Source organism: Xiphophorus hellerii, chromosome 18, assembly GCF_003331165.1.
Source record: "Xiphophorus hellerii strain 12219 chromosome 18, Xiphophorus_hellerii-4.1, whole genome shotgun sequence".
Taxonomy (NCBI): Eukaryota; Metazoa; Chordata; class Actinopteri; order Cyprinodontiformes; family Poeciliidae; genus Xiphophorus; species Xiphophorus hellerii.
In genome coordinates this window covers 12,008,605-12,032,643 of record NC_045689.1, presented here as the reverse complement: position 1 = coordinate 12,032,643, position 24,039 = coordinate 12,008,605, and the positions used below count along the sequence as shown (strand labels likewise).

At 36.0% G+C, this 24,039-nt stretch overlaps 3 protein-coding genes across 5 annotated transcripts; 2 read left to right on the top strand and 1 right to left on the bottom strand.

Moving 5' to 3' along the window:
* Positions 1-316: 316 nt before the first annotated feature.
* On the top strand, positions 317-4,656 carry sebox (SEBOX homeobox). The gene is made up of 3 exons (XM_032545559.1): positions 317-784; positions 2,315-2,520; positions 3,625-4,656. Exons 1-3 carry the CDS (start codon positions 682-684, stop codon positions 4,318-4,320), a joined length of 1,005 nt encoding a protein of 334 aa, XP_032401450.1. The 5' UTR covers positions 317-681; the 3' UTR covers positions 4,321-4,656.
* Positions 4,657-6,295: 1,639 nt separating this feature from the next.
* On the bottom strand, positions 6,296-10,361 carry vma12 (vacuolar ATPase assembly factor VMA12). 2 transcript variants are annotated; one of them, XM_032590617.1, is made up of 7 exons: positions 10,221-10,360; positions 9,950-10,108; positions 9,792-9,865; positions 8,940-9,029; positions 8,804-8,846; positions 8,601-8,713; positions 6,296-7,481 (listed from the first exon to the last, which is right to left on the bottom strand). In XM_032590617.1, exons 2-7 carry the CDS (start codon positions 10,029-10,031, stop codon positions 7,386-7,388), a joined length of 498 nt encoding a protein of 165 aa, XP_032446508.1. In that variant the 5' UTR covers positions 10,032-10,108; positions 10,221-10,360; the 3' UTR covers positions 6,296-7,385. The 2 variants fall into 2 exon arrangements, with proteins under 2 accessions (XP_032446508.1, XP_032446507.1); XM_032590616.1 differs by having other exon boundaries at positions 9,950-10,361.
* Positions 10,362-11,142: 781 nt separating this feature from the next.
* poldip2 (polymerase (DNA-directed), delta interacting protein 2) lies at positions 11,143-24,038 on the top strand. 2 transcript variants are annotated; one of them, XM_032590615.1, is made up of 11 exons: positions 11,143-11,350; positions 15,332-15,407; positions 15,730-15,827; positions 15,908-16,007; positions 16,707-16,782; positions 17,942-18,049; positions 18,734-18,870; positions 19,782-19,808; positions 19,882-20,007; positions 21,199-21,278; positions 22,460-24,038. In XM_032590615.1, the coding sequence occupies exons 1-11, from the start codon at positions 11,166-11,168 to the stop codon at positions 22,572-22,574; spliced, it is 1,128 nt and encodes a 375-aa protein (XP_032446506.1). In that variant the 5' UTR covers positions 11,143-11,165; the 3' UTR covers positions 22,575-24,038. The 2 variants fall into 2 exon arrangements, with proteins under 2 accessions (XP_032446506.1, XP_032446505.1); XM_032590614.1 differs by having other exon boundaries at positions 15,326-15,407.
* The last annotated feature ends 1 nt before the right edge of the window (position 24,039 follows it).

Sequence of the window (24,039 nt, the reverse complement as noted above, 5' to 3'; positions counted from 1 at the left end):
CTCTGAACGGGTTTGAAGAAAAGATTTAATGCAGTAAAGATGGAAAAATATAAAGTTTTAAAAGATGTATCGCAGTGGAATCTAAAGATAAAAACTGCATCGTCAATTTAAATATGCCTCAATCAAGTTCAGAGATCTTAAATTCGTTCTGATACTTTATATATTCTCTGAAATGAGGTATATTTATATGATGGCATGATGTCATGTTGATCCCAAAGATTATCAGGAGTCTTAATCTGGGACTTGTTTGTGGGGAAATGGGGGTGTTCAGAGTTTACTAGATTAAAAAAAACCCATGACCTACTTGGAGAAAAATATTCAACATTTGGTAAAAATAAAGATTTTTTTTTTTTAGCATCAAACTGAATTTTTTGGTCAACAAAAAGGGAATAATATTGGGTTTTAAAACATCCATTCTTTTAATTGAATTCCCTGATATTAGTTTGTTGAACAAAGCTGCAGAGCTGTGTAAATATGATGGAAACAACTGAAGACATCTTGGTGTGACATGAAAACCTGCCTGTCAATAACTGAGGATTATCGAGGTCCGTGGAACACCTTCCTCTGCAGAGCCCCGTATAATCTGGAGCAGGATATAACAAGCCCCCGACTCCTCCTCATCGTCAGCCTCTGCGGACGCAGCGCAGCAGAGGTTTGCGTCTCTGCGTGGGTGACGAAGCGATGGCCGTGTTTTTGGACTCTGAGTTCCCTCTGATCAAGCAGAAGCAGCAGAAGGAGCTGGTGGATCTGAAGATGCTGTTTGGAGAACAGGAGGCCTGCAAAGGTGAGAGGAGATGATGCTTGTAGTCTGCTGACCACAGTTAGATTACTGCAATAAAACTGTCAAAGTTAATCATCTGCAGTTGAAGACAGTTTCAAATTGAAAAAAGAAAAATACAAGAAATATTATTACATATATTATATATATGGCTCAGTGAGAAGGAGTAGTTGATTCTATGGTTGTAACTAATAATTATTTTAATAACTGATTATTCTGACAATTAAATGGATAAACAAATGGCTCATTCTGGAGATTTTTTGTTTAACCACTTAAGTTTATTTTGTACATTTAAAAAATACCCTAAAAATGTAAATAAACAAATAATTCAATTACTTTTCAAAATAAGAAAATAAAGATTTTATTGCCTAAAATGCAATAACATTGCTTTCCTTTAGTGTACACTTGATCGTTTGAAGCAAAATCATGTCAAGTTTATTTCTACAGCACATTTCGCAGTAAGGGAGTTCAAAGTGCTTTTCATGATAAAACATAATACAGTAACCAATCATGAAACAAGAAACAAACATTACACTGTCAAATGCTGTCATTACTATCATCAGGAATAATTATTATCAAATATAGTAATCAATGTTCCAGTTGTTTTTAATCAAAGGCAACACTAAACGTTAGGTTTTTAATCTTGATTTAAAGGAACTCAACGTTTCGGCTGTTTTGCAGGTTTCTGAATAAAAAGGATGAAAGGATGAATCTGCAGCTAAAAAAACCTTCTAATGTCACCATGTGAAAAGCTCAGTTATTTCTGCCTGATTTAACATCAATATATTGTAGGGAATGATTATTTTTCAACAGATCTGAGTGGAACATATTTACGAAGAAATAAGCTTTTTGCAAAATGTGTATATAGTTTGAACAGTTTTAGCTCAATAACTGCTCTGATTTCAATTAGGTTTTTTTTTCAATCAATAGCCTTTTTTGAGTCTATATATTCCAGTAAATAATTAATTGACTACTACATTAGTTGACAATTATTTCAATAATTGATTCGTCAGGTTAATTACTCAGGTTAACTCAGGTTAATTACTATTTAACCTGATTAATTGTCCTAGTTGCTTCCAGGCACTTAGCCACAAGTTTTCTGCTGATGCGTGTATCGGTGTATGAATCTGTGCAACATAGAGTTGGTATGAATAGAAAAGCACCAAATAAATTCAGTCCATTTATGATTATTATTGTTCTTGCTATTTGGTAGATGCCAGCTTTAATAATAAAAACTGTAAAATTGTTACATTTTACAGTTTTTATTATTAAAAACTGTAAAATGTTTTTAATAATAAAAAAATTACAGTTTTTATTATTAAAAAACTGTAAAATCAAAAAGCCTGGCTCAAGAAATAAATACGTTTTTAAAATTCATAACATAAACATAAATTCTCCTTGTACAGTTATGTGTTCTATATAAATCTTTCGTCCACCAAAACAGTTCTCCATTCTTTCCCTTTTTTTCTAACACAAGATTTTAATATTGTAGTGTATTTATGTTTCTCAGTTTTCTGTGTGATTTGTTGCCCTAAGATGGTCGGAGTGAGAGCACTGCGTCCTCTCAGGAGGCAGACAGATGCCCCGCTTTGATGGAGGGCCAGAGGAAAAGGAAGAGGACCATATTCAGTCGAGCCCAGCTGTCTGAGCTGGAGCAGGCCTTCGCTGTGACTCCGTACCCGGACATCACCCTCAGGGAGAGGCTGGCTGCACACACACACCTGCCAGAGAGCAAGATACAGGTGGGATTCAGTCTCCAACTTTAACAAATCAGAATGTTGTACACTAGCTGTTAATGAGGAGCTAAAACGCTCATTACATGCTAAAAAGTGTATTTGGGCTGTAGTTCATGTTATGGATTTATTTACATTAATCTCACTTAATTATTTTAGTTTCATGAGGACAACTTACTTTTTTGTGTTGAATTAATTTAATTTATAGTTTTTTAGCTTAAAGGAACGTTTTACTTTGATTTTACTTGAAACAATTATATTCAATACCATGTTCGTATCCTAATTCTGACATCATGACACAAGCTCCACCAGAGACAGATCCTACACCGACCAGGGTGGTGCAGGGGTAGAGGACAACTCACATAAGGAGACTTTAGTCCTCGATGCGGTCACCGCAGGTTCAGTTCCTGGCCTGATTACCTTAGCTGCATGCATTCCCTCTTTTTCATTACCCAATTTCCTGTCTAACTACTCTCAAATAAAGGCTGCCTGAGCCAAAATAACCCTATAAAAATATCATTTGTTAGTTTACTAAATGATTTGAGTAAGACTGACTTAAATTTGTCAAGTTAAACCAACTTAATTTAAGTTGGATAAACCCAATTGAATTATTTGTTACCAATTGAAGCAATTCAATTAAGTTGGTTCAACTATTTTCTTTTTTCAGTGTATTTCCATTCAGTTTTAGTTTATCTGTGTGTAGTTATGTGAATAAATTAGGAGTAATTAGGAATATCAATAAAATTTTATAAAGTGTAATTAATATTTTTCACCAACTAAAATGCTAATTGGTGATAATAGCATTTTCACCATTTAATATTGGTGACAACATATATATTGTCACCAATATTAAATGGTGAAAAAATTTAAAAAGCCATTGGCAGTGTTCAATTGACCTCATCAAGGTGTTTCAATTTTTTTTTAACCAATTAATATCAAATATAATCTTGAGTTACTTTTAAAAAAAACAAACTACCCACATTTATATTCAACTGTAGAAAAGCCCATAAAGTTCAATTTAAAGTTATGTTAACCCGGTTCCTTTAGAAATGCCCATTAGATCCAAATATTGACAGACGGAGACCATGATCAGCCTCATTTTCTCCCTACCAGGTCTGGTTTCAGAACAGAAGAGCCAGAAGTATCAAAACAGGCAGACTCAGCAGACCCACCAAGTCCGAAGGGGGGGGTCGGGGTTTCCTGGAGCCCCCTGCTGGACATGGGGCCTCCACTTATCCAGCCACAACCAGCCTGGCAGATATATTCAGGCAGGATCAGAGCCACTCCTGTGAGGAGGTGCCTCCGCTTTACTCAGACTGGATTCAGATTTATAGCAACCAGGCGTCGTCCACGCCTCCTGCGTGTCCGTCCCTTCCTCAGCAGCCGCCGCCGAAGCTGCTCCAGAGCTGCTCCAAAGCACCAGACGGTCACCGCTGGGATGAAGAGCAGCAGCTGGGCTCGAGATTCAGCAGCTTCATTACTGGATCGTTTCCGCAGCCAATCAGCAGGCAGAGTCATCACCATCCCTCCACGCGCTCCTACCAGGCGTTTACAAACTTCAAAACTCAGAGCCTGGCTCCACCTCTGACCCATCAGCACATGTATGGAGGCAACTCTGGAGCTGGAGGACACAGCTCAGTAGACCAGGTTGTCCCTTCACACCCTCAACCAATGTACTGGGAGGTCACTCAAGGTCAAGGCCACCGCCATCATCATCATCATCCACAAATAGGACCTCAGACTTCCATGGGTTACATTTCAGATCTGATCTACAATGCTGCCATTGTGACCAATTTTCTTGAGTTCTGATGACCAATGAACATATTTGGACCCATTCCTGTCCAATTTAGCAATTGATTAATCGTTAACTGGAGTATACAGAATTAAAAGGGTCATTTTGCTGAAAGAGAAACACAGGTATTAAGCCAAAACTGTACAAAAAAATACACATTAAAATCTCCCCCCCCCACACACACACACCTTTGTCTGTGAATATGCTAATCTCCTCGAGTGGCACAGCGTCACTGGGTTCAAATTCTGTGTAAAAAATTCATCTGGCATCTAATTATTAGATCAGCTCTACACTGTGGAGATTTTAAGTTAAGCAGAAATATTTTTCAGGTGCAGATGCATCCTTAGCTATAAATGAACAAGCATGCAATAAATGAAAATACACTTATTTTATTCCATTTTAGGCAATAAAATGTTTATTTTCTTATTTAAAAATTAATGGATTCATGTTTATTTGCATCTTATCATGTATTTCTAAAATTGCTTTTATAAGACTTAAGTGGTTAAATATGTTTTAATCTGATTAATCGATTAAACATCAATGAAACGGACAGAATAATCTATTACTGAAATAATAGTAATAGATTATTAATATAATCTAAAACCGCCAAGTTTGTTTTTTTGTTTCTATCCTTCTTGCCTGCTGATTTTATACCAGATTGTTAAATAGTACTGCTGTTGTTGTTGTCTGTCAGGTTGTCATGCTGTTTTGTAATCAATATAAAAAAATTAGGATATTATCCCACACCTACATTGTAATGTTTGGCTGAAGCTAATTATTTTTGGTTTTACACATGTAGTAATTTATTAAACCAGGTTTGAACTTTTTTGACTCCATAATTCCTGCGTATAACACGGATGAAGCATTAAATGTTCAGATTATGGAGCTACATTTCACATCAGACTAAGTCAACCACAGTATGGAGAATGGTTATTTTGTTTGTGACAAAGTAAACCCCACCTTTATTAAATCAGGTTTGAGTTAGTTCGCTAACTGGCAAACTAACAGGCTAACAATTTGACTATTTTTGGTTAACTGTTTTGCTAACTGTTTGGCTATTATTTGATGAACTAGCCAGCTAGCTAATCTGCTAGTTAGCTAACTAGCTAACTGACTAGCCAGTTTTATTTTATTTTTGAAAAGTGAGTTTAGCTATTGTTCTTGCTTGTGGAGTCAATGAATAATTTAATGTAAAATCTGTCTGGTAACATAAAGTAAAATATAAGATGTCAAAAAGCAACACACCTCATGTTCAAATCTGACAAATATTACAGTCTTAGAGCACACCAGTGTTTTTGTTTTCAACTACTAATTGAAAAAAGTTGGATAGAATTTTCTGACTATTGCATTAAATCAGATTGGATTATTAGAGATTTATTTCAAACATGTCAGAAAACACAAAACATCTTTAATCCTTTTCGTCAAAACTTGATGAATTTTGTGCCAACAGCTCAACATGATAAGAAAAATAAATACGTACAATTTACATGTGGTTTACAGCTCAGTAACACTTATATTATTTGAATAACATTATTCTGCTTAAATGTTAGTGTCCTATTGGTGTAGCTGATGAAACTGTAACTGCTTAACCTGCTTTAAGCTCAGTAATGTAGTAGTACATAGTAAAATGTATAATGGCTTAAAATAATATAATGAAAATATGAAGATTTTTAAATTATTTTCAGCTGATAAAAAAGGCCTTCAACCAAAACTAATTTACACAATTACTTGACTGTTTTTGACTGTTTTTTATACAGCTGAACATCAATAAAAATGCCAGATTAATCAAATGGCCAATTTTACTTTATGAAAAAAAATCATTCTCAATCATCCACAATATACAGGAACTTAAAAAAAGTTTAGGTAACATTAAACTAATCCAAAAAGATACATTAGTCTAGGGATTTTTTTTTTATACATCTTTGCTAGTAGTGTCTTTGAATGTGGACGTGGGCTGATTAAAAGCAACAACAAGCAGCAAACAAACATAAATCTGTTTATTCGAAATGTTTATTTGTATATTTAGAATATATAAAACCATTTGATCCACCTTCAAGTGAACCTTAAGCGAAGTTTTGTCCTCCCAGATGCAGGCTTGTGTTTTTCTGCATGACATGTTTAACTGCTGTGACCCATGAGTATTATCCTTCCAAAGTAATACCGATTAAAATGATTACTTGGGGTAAGATATGATGACAGGAATAATTATTTTCCTATATCAAAATATTTTCCATAACTCTCTGTATTCTAAGAATCAGGGGGTTTAGATGAACAAGAGGAAATGAAAAAAGAAAAATAAGAACTAAATTAAAGCCAGAGCTCAAGGTCTATCAGCTTACAGGCTAAGTAATTTGGTATGGATTTAAGTTTTGAAATATTACATGAGAGGGGTATAATACTGAGGCAAACATGACAGACAGGAGAGCTGGACACAGATCGCTCTATATCATAATCATCTTTAATACCAAATAATCTTTCAATAAACCTTTAATCCGGGTGTCAAATCTCAGATCTTAGGAGGATACTTTATTGTATTCCAGATGTGGTTACATCTTTTAATCCATCCACTGATATATCAGGACTTGACAAGAGTGGTGTGGTTTACAAAAACATGAATTCATATCTGGAGAAGAGATCAGGAAAAAACTGATCAGATTTTAAATTAGATGTGTGTTGTTGATCATTGAGGTTTAAAAATCTGATATTACAGCCAATTAATGAATTGTTTTTGTTGCTTTTTCATCTAGGTTGATTCCCAAACAGCAACCTGAATTAAAGAAAACACAATACTTTACATCTATTTTCAACTTTTTCTGTAGTTGGAAAAAAATAACTTCTAGTTTTATTGAGTCTTAAAAAAATGTATTAGATATGATTGTATTTGAAAACAATTGAACAAAAACAACATCAACAGGATAGAAAAACAAAAAGTTTGGAATAACAAACAAGTGAAGAATGTAAGTAACATGATAAAACTCAGAATCATGTTTGACTGGAGAAAATTCAACAAATGAATTAAAAATAAATAGAATTAAAAAAGACAAAAATCTAAACATCTGTATGTTTTTTTTTTTTACAGTTGCTATGGTTCCCCTAGTTCTCCCTCCATGGTCCGGACCAGGACATAGAGCTCAGCCAGTCCAACTACAGATGCAGCAATCACAGCTGATATCACCCTCTGAAACAAACACAAATAATAGTTAACAGATGCCTGTTAGGGACAAATTTAACTCAATAACAAAAGAACACAAGTAAATGCAGTTTCTAGTATATACAGCTGAAATGTTTTGTTAAACCAAGGAAATTATTAGCATGAAGGTTGGGCCTGATTGAGCTATTCACATGTAAATATTTCACAATTTGTCACAATAACAAACTTCAATTTAATGTGACAGACCAATAGAAACATTTAATAATTGTGAATTTGAAGGAAAATAATAAACTATTTTTGCCAGGTTCATGAGTAAAAAAATGTTTGAGCAAAAACTAAATCAACATATTAACATTATACTGTATCAGCGTTCAGTCAAGCAAAAGGTTTACTTTTTCACATGTTGATGTAAGAATTATTTTTAAGCTCCAGACGCATCCTTTTAAACAAATGATGCACTAAATGCTTACACTAAATGATTTTCCATTTTAAGCAATAAAATGTTTTCTTATTTAAAAAAGGAATTGAAACCTAGAGAAGCTACTTCTAGTTTACAAATCTAGAACAAACATAGACAGTTTGTTCTAGAACTGTATGTTTGATCTACTTTGTAGATCAAACATAGAGAACCAAACTCTAGTTTTTATCAGAACAAGAATCCAGAGAAACACCCACTAGTTTATAAATTATGTACTACTTATTCTTATTAAACATGGGGAACCAATATGTAGTTTTATACTTTTACCTTTTTGTCTTTCTTTTGGTTTGTTGTTTCACTTGCTTTTTCTTCTAATTCATGTAAAGCACTTTGAACTGCCTTGTTGCTGAAAATGTGCTAAATAAAATTACCTTACCTTGAATAATTTGTTTATGTGTATAAAGCAATGTATTTCTATTATTGTATAAAAATGATTGAATAAAAAAATCTGCAAAATTTGTCAATGTTTTATCCAATTAAATTAATTAATCATCAAAATAATTGGTATCATTTGGTGGTATCAGAGTAAAGGGGTATAAATAAACATGCACACCACAATTTCCAGAATTTTGTTTTTTTGTTAAAAATTATTTAAATCTACACTGTTATTAAAAAAAGGCAATAGCTAGAATAGATTAGAATTCATGTAAGACTGAATGTTCCCTTACCGCTGCGGTTTCAGTAAATAAATACTGGCTTCCCATGTAGGAGCAAGCAAAAGCAGCAACTAAAGTCACCAGGAAGTTGAAAACAGTCACCACCACTGCTTTTACCGAGCGCACTGAGGAGAAAAGGGAATAAAACCAGTTCAAGTCACACAGTTTAAAGCCTGTTACCAACATGAAAAAGAAAGAAGGTGTCACACGCTGACCTTGCTGACCAAAATCTGCAAGTGTACCATTTCGGTTAATTTCCTAACAATAAAAACAGAAATATTTTTGATAAGAACTTGGATGCAGGTTTAGTTCAGCATTGCGTTTTCTCATCCATACAGTCTTAACATGCACCTGAGTGTTGACATTACGCGTCATCCTGTTGTATTCCTCATTAGCCAGTTTTGCTTTGATCTTCTCAAGACGTGCCACTAACTCAGGATTCTGAAATAAGAACCAAAAGTCAGACTTTAATTTCATTAAGACAATAATGAGACTAGTTTTTAATTAAAGTCTCTGTGCTTTAATTTACATCTTGGCGGATCTTATTGCCATATTTGATACAGTTGATTATAATACACTGAACGATAGTTTAGAAAAGTAGTTAGGATTTATTAATGCTGTGGTGAAACAGTTTAATTTTACTTTGCAGGCTGAAGATACTTTGTGAAAAACTGTAAATATCAGCAAACAAAGATCAAATATGGAGCTCCTCAGGACTTCATTCTTAGTGACTGAAACCAATGTGGTTAACAATACTCACCCCAATATTAGTAACTTACAAAATAAAAAAAATTTGGTATTGGCAAGTTAGGCTTAAAGAACCTCCTGCTGTTATGCCACAAGGGAGTATTTGGTCATTTTATTTGTAATTGGTTCTTAGATGTGAAATGTATGTAATACAAAATCCTATATTTTAATGTAACTTATTTCAATATAATATTTTTTTCTTACTTCTTTCTTTACTCTTAATCATCTTGTAAGGCCCATTGAGACGTGCATGGTCTTACTTTTGAAAGGGAGGTGCTAAAATGTTATTGGTTTAAGATGTGGAATATGAGCTGCATGTTAGCCACTGCTAGAGCTGTCATCAATGTGTGGACTTGAAGCCATAACATACAAAAAATATTGAATAATATTCCAACAAATGTTAATTATGTAGTGTTGGCCAGGTGTAGTTAATGTTATGTAGAGTAATGCTCTTACTCTGGGAGGCTTCACGACTTCAGGCAGGTGCAGTGAGCTGTCTTCCAGTAATTGATGAAGATAGAAAGGATGGCCTTAAAAATACCATGAAGAGTTACTTTATGTGCACTAAAGGATGTAATATTATTACTGAGCACCACAGTCGTGTTTCCGTTCACCTTTATCCTGAAGGTGTTTCTTCAGTTTCCTTGCTGTGCTGAAAGGCAGGACTGCTGGCTGTGGTTTTTTCAGGATCTCCATCAGTTCTTCTTTAAGTCCTTCAGGCAGGGATGAGTCCGGGGTTCCCAGCAACTTTGTCACCCGACTTCTGAATTTGTCTCCAACAACAAATGAAGATGCCATAATGTCAATGAAGCTAATAAAGACTAAGAAGACTACCGCTAAACGACACAGCTGTGTAAATCCTCAGTCCTGCTCTGAATTACGCACAAAGTGCCTGGAGACGCGCAGTTTGTATTAACAATTGAGGTCATTCAATGTTGGCTTTCGTCGAATACTAGGAGCTCGATGTTATACAAATATACGCGGCCATGTTTGTCTTGTGACATATGTTGCGTTCTAGTTACCTCGGAAGTCTGAGCTCCAACCTGGGTTTGACATCAGTTAAAGAGGAATTTCAACATAGCGATGCTCATAGGCATTTGCAGTACCTCTTATAAGTCCAGTTTATAGTTGTGGATGCTACATGTAACATTGATTTTAGACGCACTCTTACATGCGGGCTTTGTAAAGTAATCGTGTTTCTACCACGTCTTACTACTGCTGATGCGAGAAGCGGCCATATTAAAACGCAAAGTATGTCTTACAATACGTAACTGGGGATAGCAGGAGGTACTCCCAATTTATCCGTGGGAAATCTGACTTCTGAAGGCTTTCCAGATGATTTTTCCCACTGGGAAGTCGGAATTTCCAAGTTCTGAGTACAACTGGAACGCAGCAACACTCAGACCCACGTGACAAGTTTTATTTATTTTTTAAAATATATTTTAAATATAGAACCTTATTGGGTTTTGGAAATAAACTTTTTTGCTATGTTTTGTTAATAATGTCAGAAATACCATTTTTATCACCACGAATTTTGTTCGTTACGTTACACGTTAACATTGTTGGCGCATTCATGGTTCGCTCGTTTACCGGAAACTCCTTTCTGACAAGTTTGTGCATAGTTGCTTAAATTCATACAAACCAGCCAGTTTTTCTTCAGTGTATCAACATGAGCAATTTATAACTGCCTCAATAAGCAAAATAATAATAAAAAATATGCGGAGTGCAGAGTTTAGCGGCCAGAATCTCGTTACTGCCACTTTATGAACGTTCCGTGAAGGCAGCATCCCGGTTTGTGTGCGCGTACGATCGCTCAGGCAGAAAGGAAAGATGGCCGCCTGTGCACTACGTAGAGGGCTGCTTAGCGGTGTCAGCAAATACAGCAGAAAACACTCCCATAGAATACTGAGTGTCACTGACATTAACATCGGCTTTGAGGTGTACAAGCCACGGTTACAATGCCGAGCCTGCGGGCTGCTTGGCGGTGTTCAACAAAAGAGGTTTATGTCGTCACGGTAAGAGACATAGCGTCCTTCTGTCAAAGCTAACACACACACATACACACACGAGAGGCTGTAGCTAGGTCCGTCAAGCTTACTTATCTGGCCCCAGAAAAGCAAAGCTTTGGTCATTCTCGCAGAGCAGACTTTTGGATATTATGTACGCTAGGTGTACTATAAGGGATAATTTTCGGCGTTAGAAACTAACGAAATCTACTGATCGTCCAGTTCATGCTAGCTAGCCAAGCAGCCAGCATGGGTTGAGCAACAACTGCCTGATCCAAGCGCCTCCAGCCTGCTAAGTCAAATCATTGAATGCTGGATATCATGAACAACACCCCCACATATTTTATGAAGTCATCTTCTATAGAAAAGTTGTGAGTTGAATGCAATCTGGAAGAATTTTTTAAAAAGCTGCGGATGCATTCTGCTAAACTTCAATTGTTAAGTGGAGTCCGGATTGCAAATCCACTGTTGTTTTTCCTATCAGAAAACAACAAAACACGTTTAATGTGATTATAATAAGTTGTGTAAACTTTCAGTCAACTTTCCACAGTGTTATTGTTGCATATTTACTTTAAAAACGTTTAAGTCAGTTGGTTGTTTGTCTGTTTAACTTTGGCAAACACACAGTTTCCACATTGAGACAATGTCGTCAGTGGCCACTTGATTAGCTTAGCCTCTAAGAAGCTTTTCTGGAGCCTTAATAATATCCTAAATCTATTTAGTAAAGGCCAGTTAATTGTAATGGGAAGAAAACCGTTTTAGGCATGTAAATAATGCCTTTTGTATTTTGATGATGTTTGTTTTTGTGTGTTTATTTTTAAATACGTTAGCAATTATGTATTTTAAAAACAAACAAAGTAGCAACCATAATTGCTACCCTGTTGAGATTAATTTAAGTCTCTGCTTCCCTTGCAATATATTTTATAGTAAATTATGACTATGATGATTTCACAAATACCAGTGAAGTGCCTGGTAATGTTTGTTAGGATTTTCCCTTGTTGAGACTTGTGCATTCTGGCAAATCCAGGCAAAACGGAGAACTTTTAAGAGTGATAGGTCACTACTGGGAAGATAGACAACTGACTTGAATACGCCTGAAACATCAAATATGGTCAGTCACCAGCACTACCTTGTTAATAATGCGACTCAAGTTGTTTTTTATGATGTCATTTAGAATATAAAATGTCTGATAACATTTAATGCTTGTGAGGATATGCAGATGTTTTCTTCACTACGCCAGCACAAGGAAACTAAAGATTGTACCCTATAAAACACCTGATGGCTCTCTGAAAATGTTTGTGTTCAACATTATATGTGTGCAAAACCTGTTAAAAATGAATGAATGTACCGCAAAGCACTGTAGTACCTTTGGAGATTTTTCTGTTTTTATCAAATGCAAAAGGCGTCAGTTTGTAGTGGAACATTTCTATAATTAGTAGATTATAGAAAATATCTTTCTATAATCTACTAATTGTGAACTGTAAGGAAATCATATCTATGCTGAGAAGGTCACTCTGTTGTTTTGGTTTAATCAGGACTATAATCCATCATATGTCACGAATCGAGAGATAAGAGCCAATTTAATCGGAACAGGGTGTGATTTAATACAGGGTGTGTTTTGAAAACAAAGTTTGGGATGCAAAATAGTGAATGGATTAACTGCCGAATTGACCATTATCAGACACAGTCAGCTCCAGAAACAATAAAACAAACATTACACTGCAGAGGACATCCTGTCATCCTCTGATAATCCTCACAACACATCTCACAACGAGCTATTCTCATTATGACAGCTGTAAAACCTTTCAAAAGCTTTCTGATTTGAAGAAAAGATGCAGCAAACTGTTGCCTCTCTGAGTTATGTAATTAAACCACAGATATTTACCACAGACTTTCTTTGTTATGAAACATGTTGAAGTCTGCTTGCTTGTGCTAACGTTCTCAAGATCAGATTTCAGTTTGAGGTTTCCCTACAAAAAGGAATATTTTGCATTGACGAAATTTTAGTAAGAGGGGTAAAGGAAATGTTGGGCTGTAGAAATGGAGATTGATGTTCTTGACTCTGCTCATGTTATTTTAAAACAAAATTGCCTTTAAAAGTCAGAAAAATGTTGCTTATTTATGTAAAAGCTGCTCCACAGTGAGAACCTCTGGTATTGGCTAGAGTGAGTGTTTTAACTTCAACTTACATCTTGTGTGTTTGTGTTGTTTTGACCAGATAACACATGAAGCTATCCTAACAAACCATGACCCAGCACATTTTTGTGTCTTTTGCCTCTCTTAATCCGGTCATGTGATCCAGGCTTACTAACTATTAATAGAAACGTTGGCACACTCATTTTGACTTTGACCGTTTTGCTTCCTGAACAGGTTTTGATGGGGTTGGCGCTGCTTCTGGGAGCTCAGAGCTGCAGTTGTGACTTGTTAGTTTAAGGAAATTGGTGTTTTTCCAGAAAAGTCAGTCGGTGTAGCCAGAAATGATTCTCGAAATCGAACGAAGAGGGATCCTGTTAACTTTAAACATCACAAGTAGATGTGGGTGGGCTTGAGCCCCCTCTGATTCTGCAATAGCAACAGTTCTCCAGTTTTTAGTTACCCTTTACTGCTGTCATATTTTTGTTAGCTTACAAGGTGAATTTATGGGGGTTAGTGTTGTGGCATTTGTTATTTAAAAGATGGGATGTGTTTCAGTGCATGAGGTCATTCCAGCGCATTTTGCATCGGTTATTGGATCCGTTAATTGTTGTTAAATCTTAAACTTTCTTATAATAAATCATCTTTTCTTGTTTAAAAGTACACATATTTTCTAGACTCTTCATTGGTTATTGTTTACACGCAATAAATAGCAGTTGGTGTTTAGTTTTGCACGTCACTCAAAGGTTTAGCAGCTGACCTTTAGCCTAGAGAAACTTAAATATAGCTAACGGATGTTTGTGGCTCTCAGGGGTGAGACAGGATTCAACAAACACATAAAACACACATTTTATTACATTACAACCACAAACTTTATTATATGTGGACAAAGTTTTCAAAAACTTCTATTAACATGTGAAAGCCCCCTTTCTGCTGATCTTAACATCAATACAGTGTTGGTTATTTTTGGATTGACAGATTAATAATTGGATAGCAAATATGCTTAGAGGATTTTTTTTACGGGATTTGAAACTAAAACTATGCCACTTTAGGAGTTCTAGGTTGAACATATTTACAGACAAAAAAGCTTTTTTTTAATCTGAAATGCAAAATTATTATTATTTTCTACAGTTTTGGTTTAATTACTGCTCTGAATATGTTGTTTTTTCAGCAAATGGCTTTTTTTGAATCCGTATACTCCTGTTAACAACTGATTACTAGATTAATTACTTTAATAATTCATCAAAATTTATTCGATTAACTGTTTCAGCCCTTCCACCTACCCAGAAAAATATGTCGTTTCATACTTCCTTTTTTGTGTTGTACTCCACTCTAATATCTTAAAATAATAATACATCTTAACATATTTTCTGGCAGTATTTAATGTTTATGCTTTCATTTAAGATTAAAATCCTTGATTTGGAGCTTGGCTCGTTTTTATAACCGTATTTCTCACAGCAAAATCCAGTTACCTTGTGGTGATTGTTTTTGCAATAGTCAAAAGCCAAAACCTGAAAGCAACTTACTGCGTGATATTAAATCCTCTCGTCCATATATCCCAATCATTAATCCGCCCCTTCATCTGTGCTGTGAAGATTAGCTTTCACAAGTGTGAGTGTTATTCACTCGAAGTGACCAGCTGTTATCGTCATCATCACTGTTCGAGCGTTGTGTGTTGAAGATTGACACTCTGGTGTTTCTGTCAGGGCTGGAGTTGGGATTGGGCCTTTTTCTTTACGAATCAGTGGTTGTTTTTACCACACCTTGTGTTTTGTGGTTAATACCGACTGACTAGTAGCTGCGTGTTTGTGTCTATTTGTGTGTGTAACTGTGTTGCCTGTATTTTGGCAGGAACAGGCCTGAAGGAAAGATTTTGGAGCCTGTCGGTGTGTTTGAAGCAGTGAAGCAGCATGGGAAATATGAAACAGGACAGGTAAGGCTTTCTGATGATCCTCCAGCAGAGCGCGTAGCTTGACATGGCGGCCATTAGTGGCTGGATTTAGAGCGTTAAATAGTTAAAACTTGTACACACATTGTTATTGATGTGCAAATCCATGTTTGAAGTGCAAAGGTGCTCTTAAAAGTTACTTAAGTAAAGATGGTACCAGTAATGAAGATCTCTTCATTACACTTCAGACATTTTTTTTATAAATAAATCTGTCAGTCTTATTTTTGCATATGTAATCCCATCTAATCTATGCTGTATCTCAGGGATTGATCTATTTTCTCTTTCCTTGTTGTTGTTGTCTTCTCAGCTATTTCTCCACAGTGTATTTGGCTATAGAGGCATTGTCTTGTTTCCGTGGCACGCCCGCCTCTATGACCGGGACATCACTCCTCCGGTGTCCGACAAGTAACCCCGCATTTCAGACTTGCTCTTAAAGTTTAGTAGCTTTGTTTGAGAGGTTATTGAAGTAAAATTTCCTCCCACAGCAAACCCGAGCCGCCCGGAGCCCACGGCTCTAAGGAGGTGAAGGGGAAGACTCACACCTACTACCAGGTCCTCATTGACACCAGGGACTGCCCTCACATAGTAAGTAGCAGTCACTTTGTTCAGCCTGAAGCTGCTGCTGTTTGTTTTTACGTAAAACTTTGTGTATTGAAGAATATTGAGTCCAAACAGGAATTGTCAAATTGTTTTGGGTAAAGACACCAAGATTTGTTTGGTCATTTCTCTAAGACAATTATAATATCGTCAAGGAAAATTGGTTCTTTTAGTTAATCTAAAGAAATATTCTTTGTTGATCTACATTTAAATAAGCTAACAGAACGGATCTTGCTTCAGGTTAAAACACTAAGGATTTCCTCCACATGCATTCAGTGCATCATTAAATTATTAACACATAATGTAAATTAACTGCAACTATACATAAGAACATTAATAATACTGGTGCCTTTCTTACTGCTGTTTAGCTGCAGAATCTTATTGATAAGTTTACAGCTAGAAGATGTTTGGGCGAATGATGGTCGTCAGTTAAAATAGATATTTTTATGCATTTTAATAGATTCAGTAAGCTGTTTTTGATTAAGAATATTTGCTGATCAGTGATTAACCTTAAATTAATAACCATTATTTAAATGCTTCTTATTATTGTTCTGAAAGTTAAACCACATTAGACAAGTCAGAGCTTCATCTTTGTAGCTGTGACACATTGTTGTTGTGCGTTAGATTTAATGTTATTGTCGCAGGTATTTTTGAAAGTGTAGTTGTGAATTTTTTTGTGTTCGACAGTCTCAGAGGTCTCAGACTGAGGCAGTGACATTTCTGGCCAACCATGACGACAGCAGAGCCTTGTACGCCATCCCAGGTAACCAGCAATACTGACACTCAAGGATCTGACTTACATATTTCTAATATAATGTTTTAAACAGGGTTGAAAAGGTAGGATTTGTTTTTATATGTATAAACTGATTATTTCTTCAACAAAACAACAAAATTCTTTTAGTACCTTGTAAATACTGTCCTTTTGACATCATTTTCTATAATTTGCCAACTTGCACATTTTGTTTAATATTTGTGTATGTTTTATTTTGGTTTTGACTTGCTGAATATTAATAAAAAATGTAATTAATTTAAAAAGTCAAACCATTTTACTCCCTGTTTCATCCATATATGAGGTAAAGCTAAACTGTGGTCCTTAGATTGGGTCTAGTCAACAAAAATAAAGATACCAAAGTTCATAAACTGCTCAAAGTAATAAATATTTAATCTAGGATACTTATTTGACCTAAAGTTACAGATTTTGAAACAAAAATGGTCTAAATAACTTCAGATGATACAAAAAAAGCAGTGAAGTAGCCGATCCACTTTGCAAAATTAGCATTGTGTTTTTAATTTTTTTCAGGAAACTATAGATAACAAGACTGATATTGAAGCAGCTTAAAGGCTAAAAGTTATTACTCAAAAGCCCAGAATGGTCTATGATATCTAGGCCTGTCGGGATAACTAATTTTGCTGGATGATAAATTGTCCCAGAAATTAATGCGATAAACGATAATATTGTTGTTTTGTGACCATTTTCAAGCAATGTAATGGTAATGACATAATAATGCAAGAACACATTCTTAAAGATTAGTAACCTTTAAATTCTAACGAATCTAAAATGTAATTCTGGAATCGGAAGACATGTTAAATATCCAAATAAACAAATATAGGGGAAAAAAATTAATTATGAGTCTCTGTAAACAAAATTGTCCTTAAAAAAAGGTCTAGTTGAGACCAAAACACCAGACTGAATCATTTTGTCATCCAGTTTTTGGTAGAAAGAGAAAATGATAAATTATGCTGATACAAATTATTGAGCTTGCTTTAATCTACCATGCAATGAATTGAGGGGAGTTGGACTGAATCTGTGATTTGATTTAATTTACTTGCATGTTTAAACGGAGCTCTGAAGTTCAGGCTTCCTACTGTTGTGTGTTGCTGTCATGTGACCGTGTGTGTTCATGTGTTCGTTCCTCCTCCAGGTCTGGACTATGTGAGCCATGAAGACATCCTGCCTTACAACTCAGCAGAGCAGGTCCCAATCCAGCATGAACTGTTTGAGCGCTTCCTCATGTACAACCCGGCAAAATGTAAACACTCACTGTCTTCTTCTGCTTTCTGCATCAGACTTCTCTCATGTTCACATTGAATGCTAAATCACTGCGACAGCTTTGAGTTGAATCAGAAAAGAGAAGCAGATGTAAAGGTTTTTCCTCTATAACAAGGATCTTTGGACCTTCCACAGTGGCTCATCATGAATTTGACAAAAAGAAATAAACAACTAACTAATGTATTTAAGTAAAGATGTAATAACAAATGCAGGTTCTAGCAGTTTTTCAGATTTTTTTTAATGGAATAATTGCAATGATTTGAATGACTCCAAAAACAACCAGTAATATTTTTAGGTGTTTGTCACTAGGTTGAAAATTATGTGCTTCTTCAGAATCAGCTTTTAAAATTTTGACTTTGATATTAGACATCAGGTAAAAATATAGAAACTTCAGTTTTATAACATTTTCTACAAATATTCAAATAAAATGAAAAATGAAATGATGGTTCTTTAAGCGTGAGAACACATTTTCGACAGTAGATATTTATCAAAAATCATAAGCAGACTTTATTTTCCTAGATTCCTGCTCTAGAAAACTGATGGCCGCCTCCTTGTTTGTTTTAGTGACTGTGGATTTAGAATCTGTGCATGTAGGTGTTATAAACTAAAATAAATTTCAATAAGTTAATGGTAAATTTGTGTTTTTGTCATCTTCACACCTTAGCTCCCCCATTTACACCCAGAGACACCCTGAAGGCCTGGCAGGAGAAGAACCACCCCTGGTTGGAGCTGTCTGACGTCCACAGGGAGACCACAGAGAACATCAGGGTCACCGTTATCCCCTTCTACATGGGAATGAGGGTGGGTCCATCTGCTCAGAGTTCCTCAGTATGTCAGTCTCATCAAGGTGTTGCGATCGCAATTATTAAATCAAAATTATCGTTCGCTAATCTTACCATTTTCACCCGTCATTGTGACTTCTCTGCTAATCTGACTGCAACATTTTCTGTATTTCCTTCTTTTCTGACCAACTCGACTGAATTTTGACCAATCCTCATATCCCTCTTGTAATTTAACTTCCTGTTTCACATCTCTTGAAAACCGAACCTGCAAGATGAAAACGTGTAACATTTACCTTTTTCCCCTTTCTTTTGGCAAACTCAGTTTCATTTTGGACCTTATCAAGATTATGAATGTTTTAAAAGAGCCAGTTGTGGCAGAAAGTATTGATAAAACCCATTAAGAGATTCTTAATATATTAATAAAAAGCTCTTTCTGCATTCAGTGATAAATTAAAGTTAAATAATGTTTCACATTTTTTCACACTGATGTAGTTTTGCAGCGTATAAATGAAAACTGCTTTGATTAAATTGATGAAATAATATTAAAATACCCAACTCTTATCTTTAAGGATCTATTTATGGGACTTTCTAGAGTCTAGGGACACGTAAAAAGCTATTTTGGGCCATATTTGGCAGCCAGGCCTTCAGTTTGACACATTCAATTCATTCGTTTGCACTTTAACTCCTCCTCGGGATTTAAGGCATCTATTTCAAGAATGTACTTGGAAATGGTACTTGTACTTTAAATATTGGCTTTGTTAACTTTGGCAAAAAATGTGCAACTTTGACCACCACGTTTAGAAAGCAGTGCCACAACATCAGTAACTTTATGCCTTAGCAATCACAAAGAAACATGGCAACATCCTGGAGGAACTGATCTGTTGTTTTCTTTCTACTGAAAATCTAATGATTTGTTTTTCTGGTTCTCAGGAGGCCCAGAACTCCCACGTGTACTGGGTGAGTTACATGCAGTGTTGGAAACGACGACAGCTTCAAGTGAACAGTTTGAACATGTGTTGCCTTCCTGCAGTGGCGCTACTGTATCCGCCTGGAGAATCTGGGTAGCGAGGTGGTTCAGCTGAGAGAGAGGCACTGGAGGATCTTCAGCCTGTCGGGAACCCTGGAGACGGTCCGGGGCCGAGGCGTCGTAGGCAGGGTGAGTAACCGAGCAGCGTGCTTTTATTTTGTAGGGGTAGGTGTATCTGACCTAGAGCAGTGTTTCCCAACCCTGGTCCTCAAGGCACACTGCCTTGCATGTTTTAGGTATTTCCTTGCTTCAGTCCAGCTGATTTCAATTGATGACTGATTAACAGGCGTTTGTTGAACTGCAATCAGTTGAATCAGGCACATTAAAGCAGGGAAACCTCTAAAACATGTAGGACAGTGTGCCTTGAGGACCAGGCTTGGGAAACACTGACCTAGAGGTCTCTTTAAAAGCAAAACAGTGTCCAAATAAACAGAAAAGCGACAATTACGGCACTCCTGCTGCTGATTAAATTAGAAACTACATTGGTAATGCAGGTATAAAAATGTTATGACATTTATTTATATTGATCCTGAATCATAAGCTGACACAAAAATATAAAATAAACACTCATTACATTTTGTTTTCTACTGCTTCTCATGCAGAATATTATACACAGACCGTTTTATGGTGTAACACTGATCTGTCCTGTGCATTTTGCGTTTTTGTTTTTTGTGCCAACTTAGGACAAATGATGAAATTTAGCTATTGTTCCAATTTCTACATATTTTTACATTGCTACAAATGTGGTAATGTTGATTAATGTGCTCTTTTCTAATCACATAGCTAAATTATAAAAAGTATAAGTTGATATTAGCAAGAATATTAACTCTGTTGTATCTACTCTGACAGGCATTTAACACAGGAAGCTCATATTCTGCATACAGAAGTTTAAAACCAGCGCTGTCTTCATTCATCTACACCTCAAAAAATTAGTACATTTTGAAAAAGATCGGGGGGGTTTTATCACTTATTTCAGGTGAAACTTGATTCATTCACTATGTGATGAATCTTTCGTATTGAGATTCATCACATAGTGAAATATTTCAAGTCATAGTTTCCTGTAATTTTGATTATTAAAACGTGTTTAAACCAAGTGGGAGTGTTCAGTTTAGACCCAGAGGTTAACCACTTATTTTCTTCAAGATCAGAATAAAGAAATTATTTAACGTCAGCTGGGTTTTAAAATTTTTTTATTTATTTTTTATTCTGAACCTCTTATTGTACAGCTATTATTTACCAGGGATAAAAATAGAGCATGCGTGTGTGTCTGTGTGTCTTCATTGTTTCCTGTTTGCAGTGTTTCTGTGTTTGTGCTTACAGGAGCCTGTGCTATCTAAAGAGCAGCCGGCCTTCCAGTACAGCAGCCATGTGTCTCTACAAGCGCCAAGTGGTCATATGTGGTGAGAACGCTGCTCCACACGCTGCATTTGCAGTCTCAGCATACACATACACATTCATTGTCCTGTTGTTTTCAAGTTTCAACCATCCGACCCAAACAATCAGATGAAAGAAAATGAAGTTTGGCACTAGGCCTAGTTTTAAAAGCTGAGTCCATGCCACAAAAACCATCTTATTTAGATGATCTCTACTGGTTTTGATGGATTGATTGGTCATATGTCCAACCAGAATGATGCAAACAGTTTGTTGATGACAGGTTGAGTTGCAACTTACTAAAGGACATGTATCCAAATATCAGAAGGGATGTTTATGTATTTGAGCAGTTTGTGTTATTTTTATGCTGTGTGGGTTGGAAGAAATATAAAGTCAATGCAGTTTATCTGTTTAAAAAATTACTGCCCCGCAGTCAGAGATTGTAGTCCTTGATGTGGTTCGATCTCCGATCTGAGGCCGTTTGCTGCATGTATTCCAGTTCTCCTGTCTCTCTACTTACAGGAAATGTACAGGTTCAATAAAGACCCCTAGTTTCAAAATTTTTTTATTTATTGTCTTAACATTGTGTTTTGTTGTACGTTATATTAAACATGTTTAGTTAGAAGGTCAAAATAAAAGTTCATAGTTATTTATTTGAACCTTTTTTGTTTATACAAGTCATCTAGTTCAATCAGTCAATCAATCAAGTTTATTTGCACATTTCAGCAGTTTGCTTTAAATCGTAAAAACACAAAAATACAGTCAGAAGACGCAGTCAACAATAGACACATAACATTTTGTCTGGTGGCATTATTACACATCAGAATATTTATCAATGTTTCATTTATAATGTTTCAAAAGTAGCTGTGTTTTAAGTCTGGATTTAAAGGAACTCGGTGTTTCAGCTGTTTTGCAGTTTTCAGGAAATTTATTCCAGATTTGTGGTGCATAGAAGCTGAATGCTGCTTCTATGCAGATCCAAGATCTCATTTACAAGAGATTCATGTTTTGATTAAACAAAATTACAAACACAGGAACATAAAAATCTATTTGACCCATTTAAATAGGCTAAAACAAGAGTAATGTAGCATTCATGTCATTGGCAATAATTGTTTCCATGTGTCTGACCAGAATTATAGATTGTCTATAAATGTGTTATAAACAAAGTGTTTTGATTCTGTAGTCATTCACTCTTGTTGTTTTTCTCCAGGGGAACGTTTCGTATTGAGAGAACCGATGGCTCCCACTTCGACGTCAGGATTCCCCCTTTCTCTCTGGAGAGCAACAAAGATGACAAAGCGCCCCCTGCTGGCTACACATTCTAACTGGCACTGGCTGGCCACCACGCCAGTTCCCGACTGGGTCATCTCTGCAGTTGTCCTTCCTCTGCGGCCCTGCCTCAGCATTCAGTCAATTTCAGTCAAAAAGAAACTTTAGGAGTGTCGACATAATCCAAACTCTGGCTGTCAGGCTGCACCCAGCAGCAGAGTGGGATCGATTAAATGACAGAGTGGAGATTCACTCTGCTGTTCTGTGCATTCTTGAGACACGGACACTTGGGTCAAACATAGAATTACTGCAGATTTGGTTCTGACGGGCAATTACTAAAACACTGACCCGACTACTTGTAAGTGGGAGGATTTCCTGCTGAGCTTCTGGTTTGAGAAAATGGAGAGGGACTCAATTTGAACCAGTAAGTTATTTTTTATTTGCCAGCTGAAAACTGTTCATCTCTATGTTGTCATCTGTTTTGGGGTTATAACATTTATTTTACTTGGACCCTTTCCTTCTCCTCATGCTTTATAAGCATCAGCCTACCTGGTTCAGAGTTGTGTAAGAGTGACACAACAGTGAAGCACAGTGGACATCATTATTTCCTACTAAACAAGCATAAAAATAATGAAATGCACTGCATTCAATCCTAACTTGATCTGTCATTCCTGTACCAGCAGAAACCTATCACAGTAACTTCTAGTAATTGAACCCAAAGTACATATTTAATATTTTCTAGTAACTTTCACACAGTTGGAAAAGAACCACCAACAGGGTTTGTGTTGCACAGCCATGTTAGTTCCTTTAAAAACATAAGTTATATTCCTGATTGTTTTGATGTCCATTAGTTGATATTGGAGTTAAATGTGGCTTCAAGTTTCTAATAATAGCCATTAGATAAATTGAATTGTATTGCAACTGTTGTTGCTGCCTTTACGTGCCTTTGGTAGGTCCTCTCTTGTTTTTTTAGTTTTCACAGGAATCCTGGTGAGGTTTCTGCTCACAGCTATTTTATTCTCTCCTTGTTTGTCTAACATTAGACACACAACAGAAGAAATATTTAGCTGTAATACTTTGTACAAATTTGAATTGGGCTGATCTAAACACTATCTGTTGGACAGCATAGGAGCGGAATGTGATTATCACTAAATTAGAAAAATGAAGATGTCCACTGTGATTTAGTGTTATCAAGCTTTGACAGCCAAATGTAACCCCCCTTCTGCTCAAGGCCAGGATTTATAGTCTTGGAATAACAGAAATCGCACCTGACAAGCGGCATCAGAGGAGGACAGGTTTGAACTTTTGTGTTTTAAGAGACATGTTTACCATTTGATGGATGTCTTTGGGTGTTTTTAACTTTGAGAGGGAACGAGAGATGAGCCTAACACTTCCCCCTTAAAGTGAAGATAGAAGCTAACATTGCTACTTTAGTGAGCGATTTGAAGCAACTCTGATGTTTGAAATACTGTAAATAGAGATGTAATTAAAAGTAAAGGGAATAAACCTTTTCAAAAATGT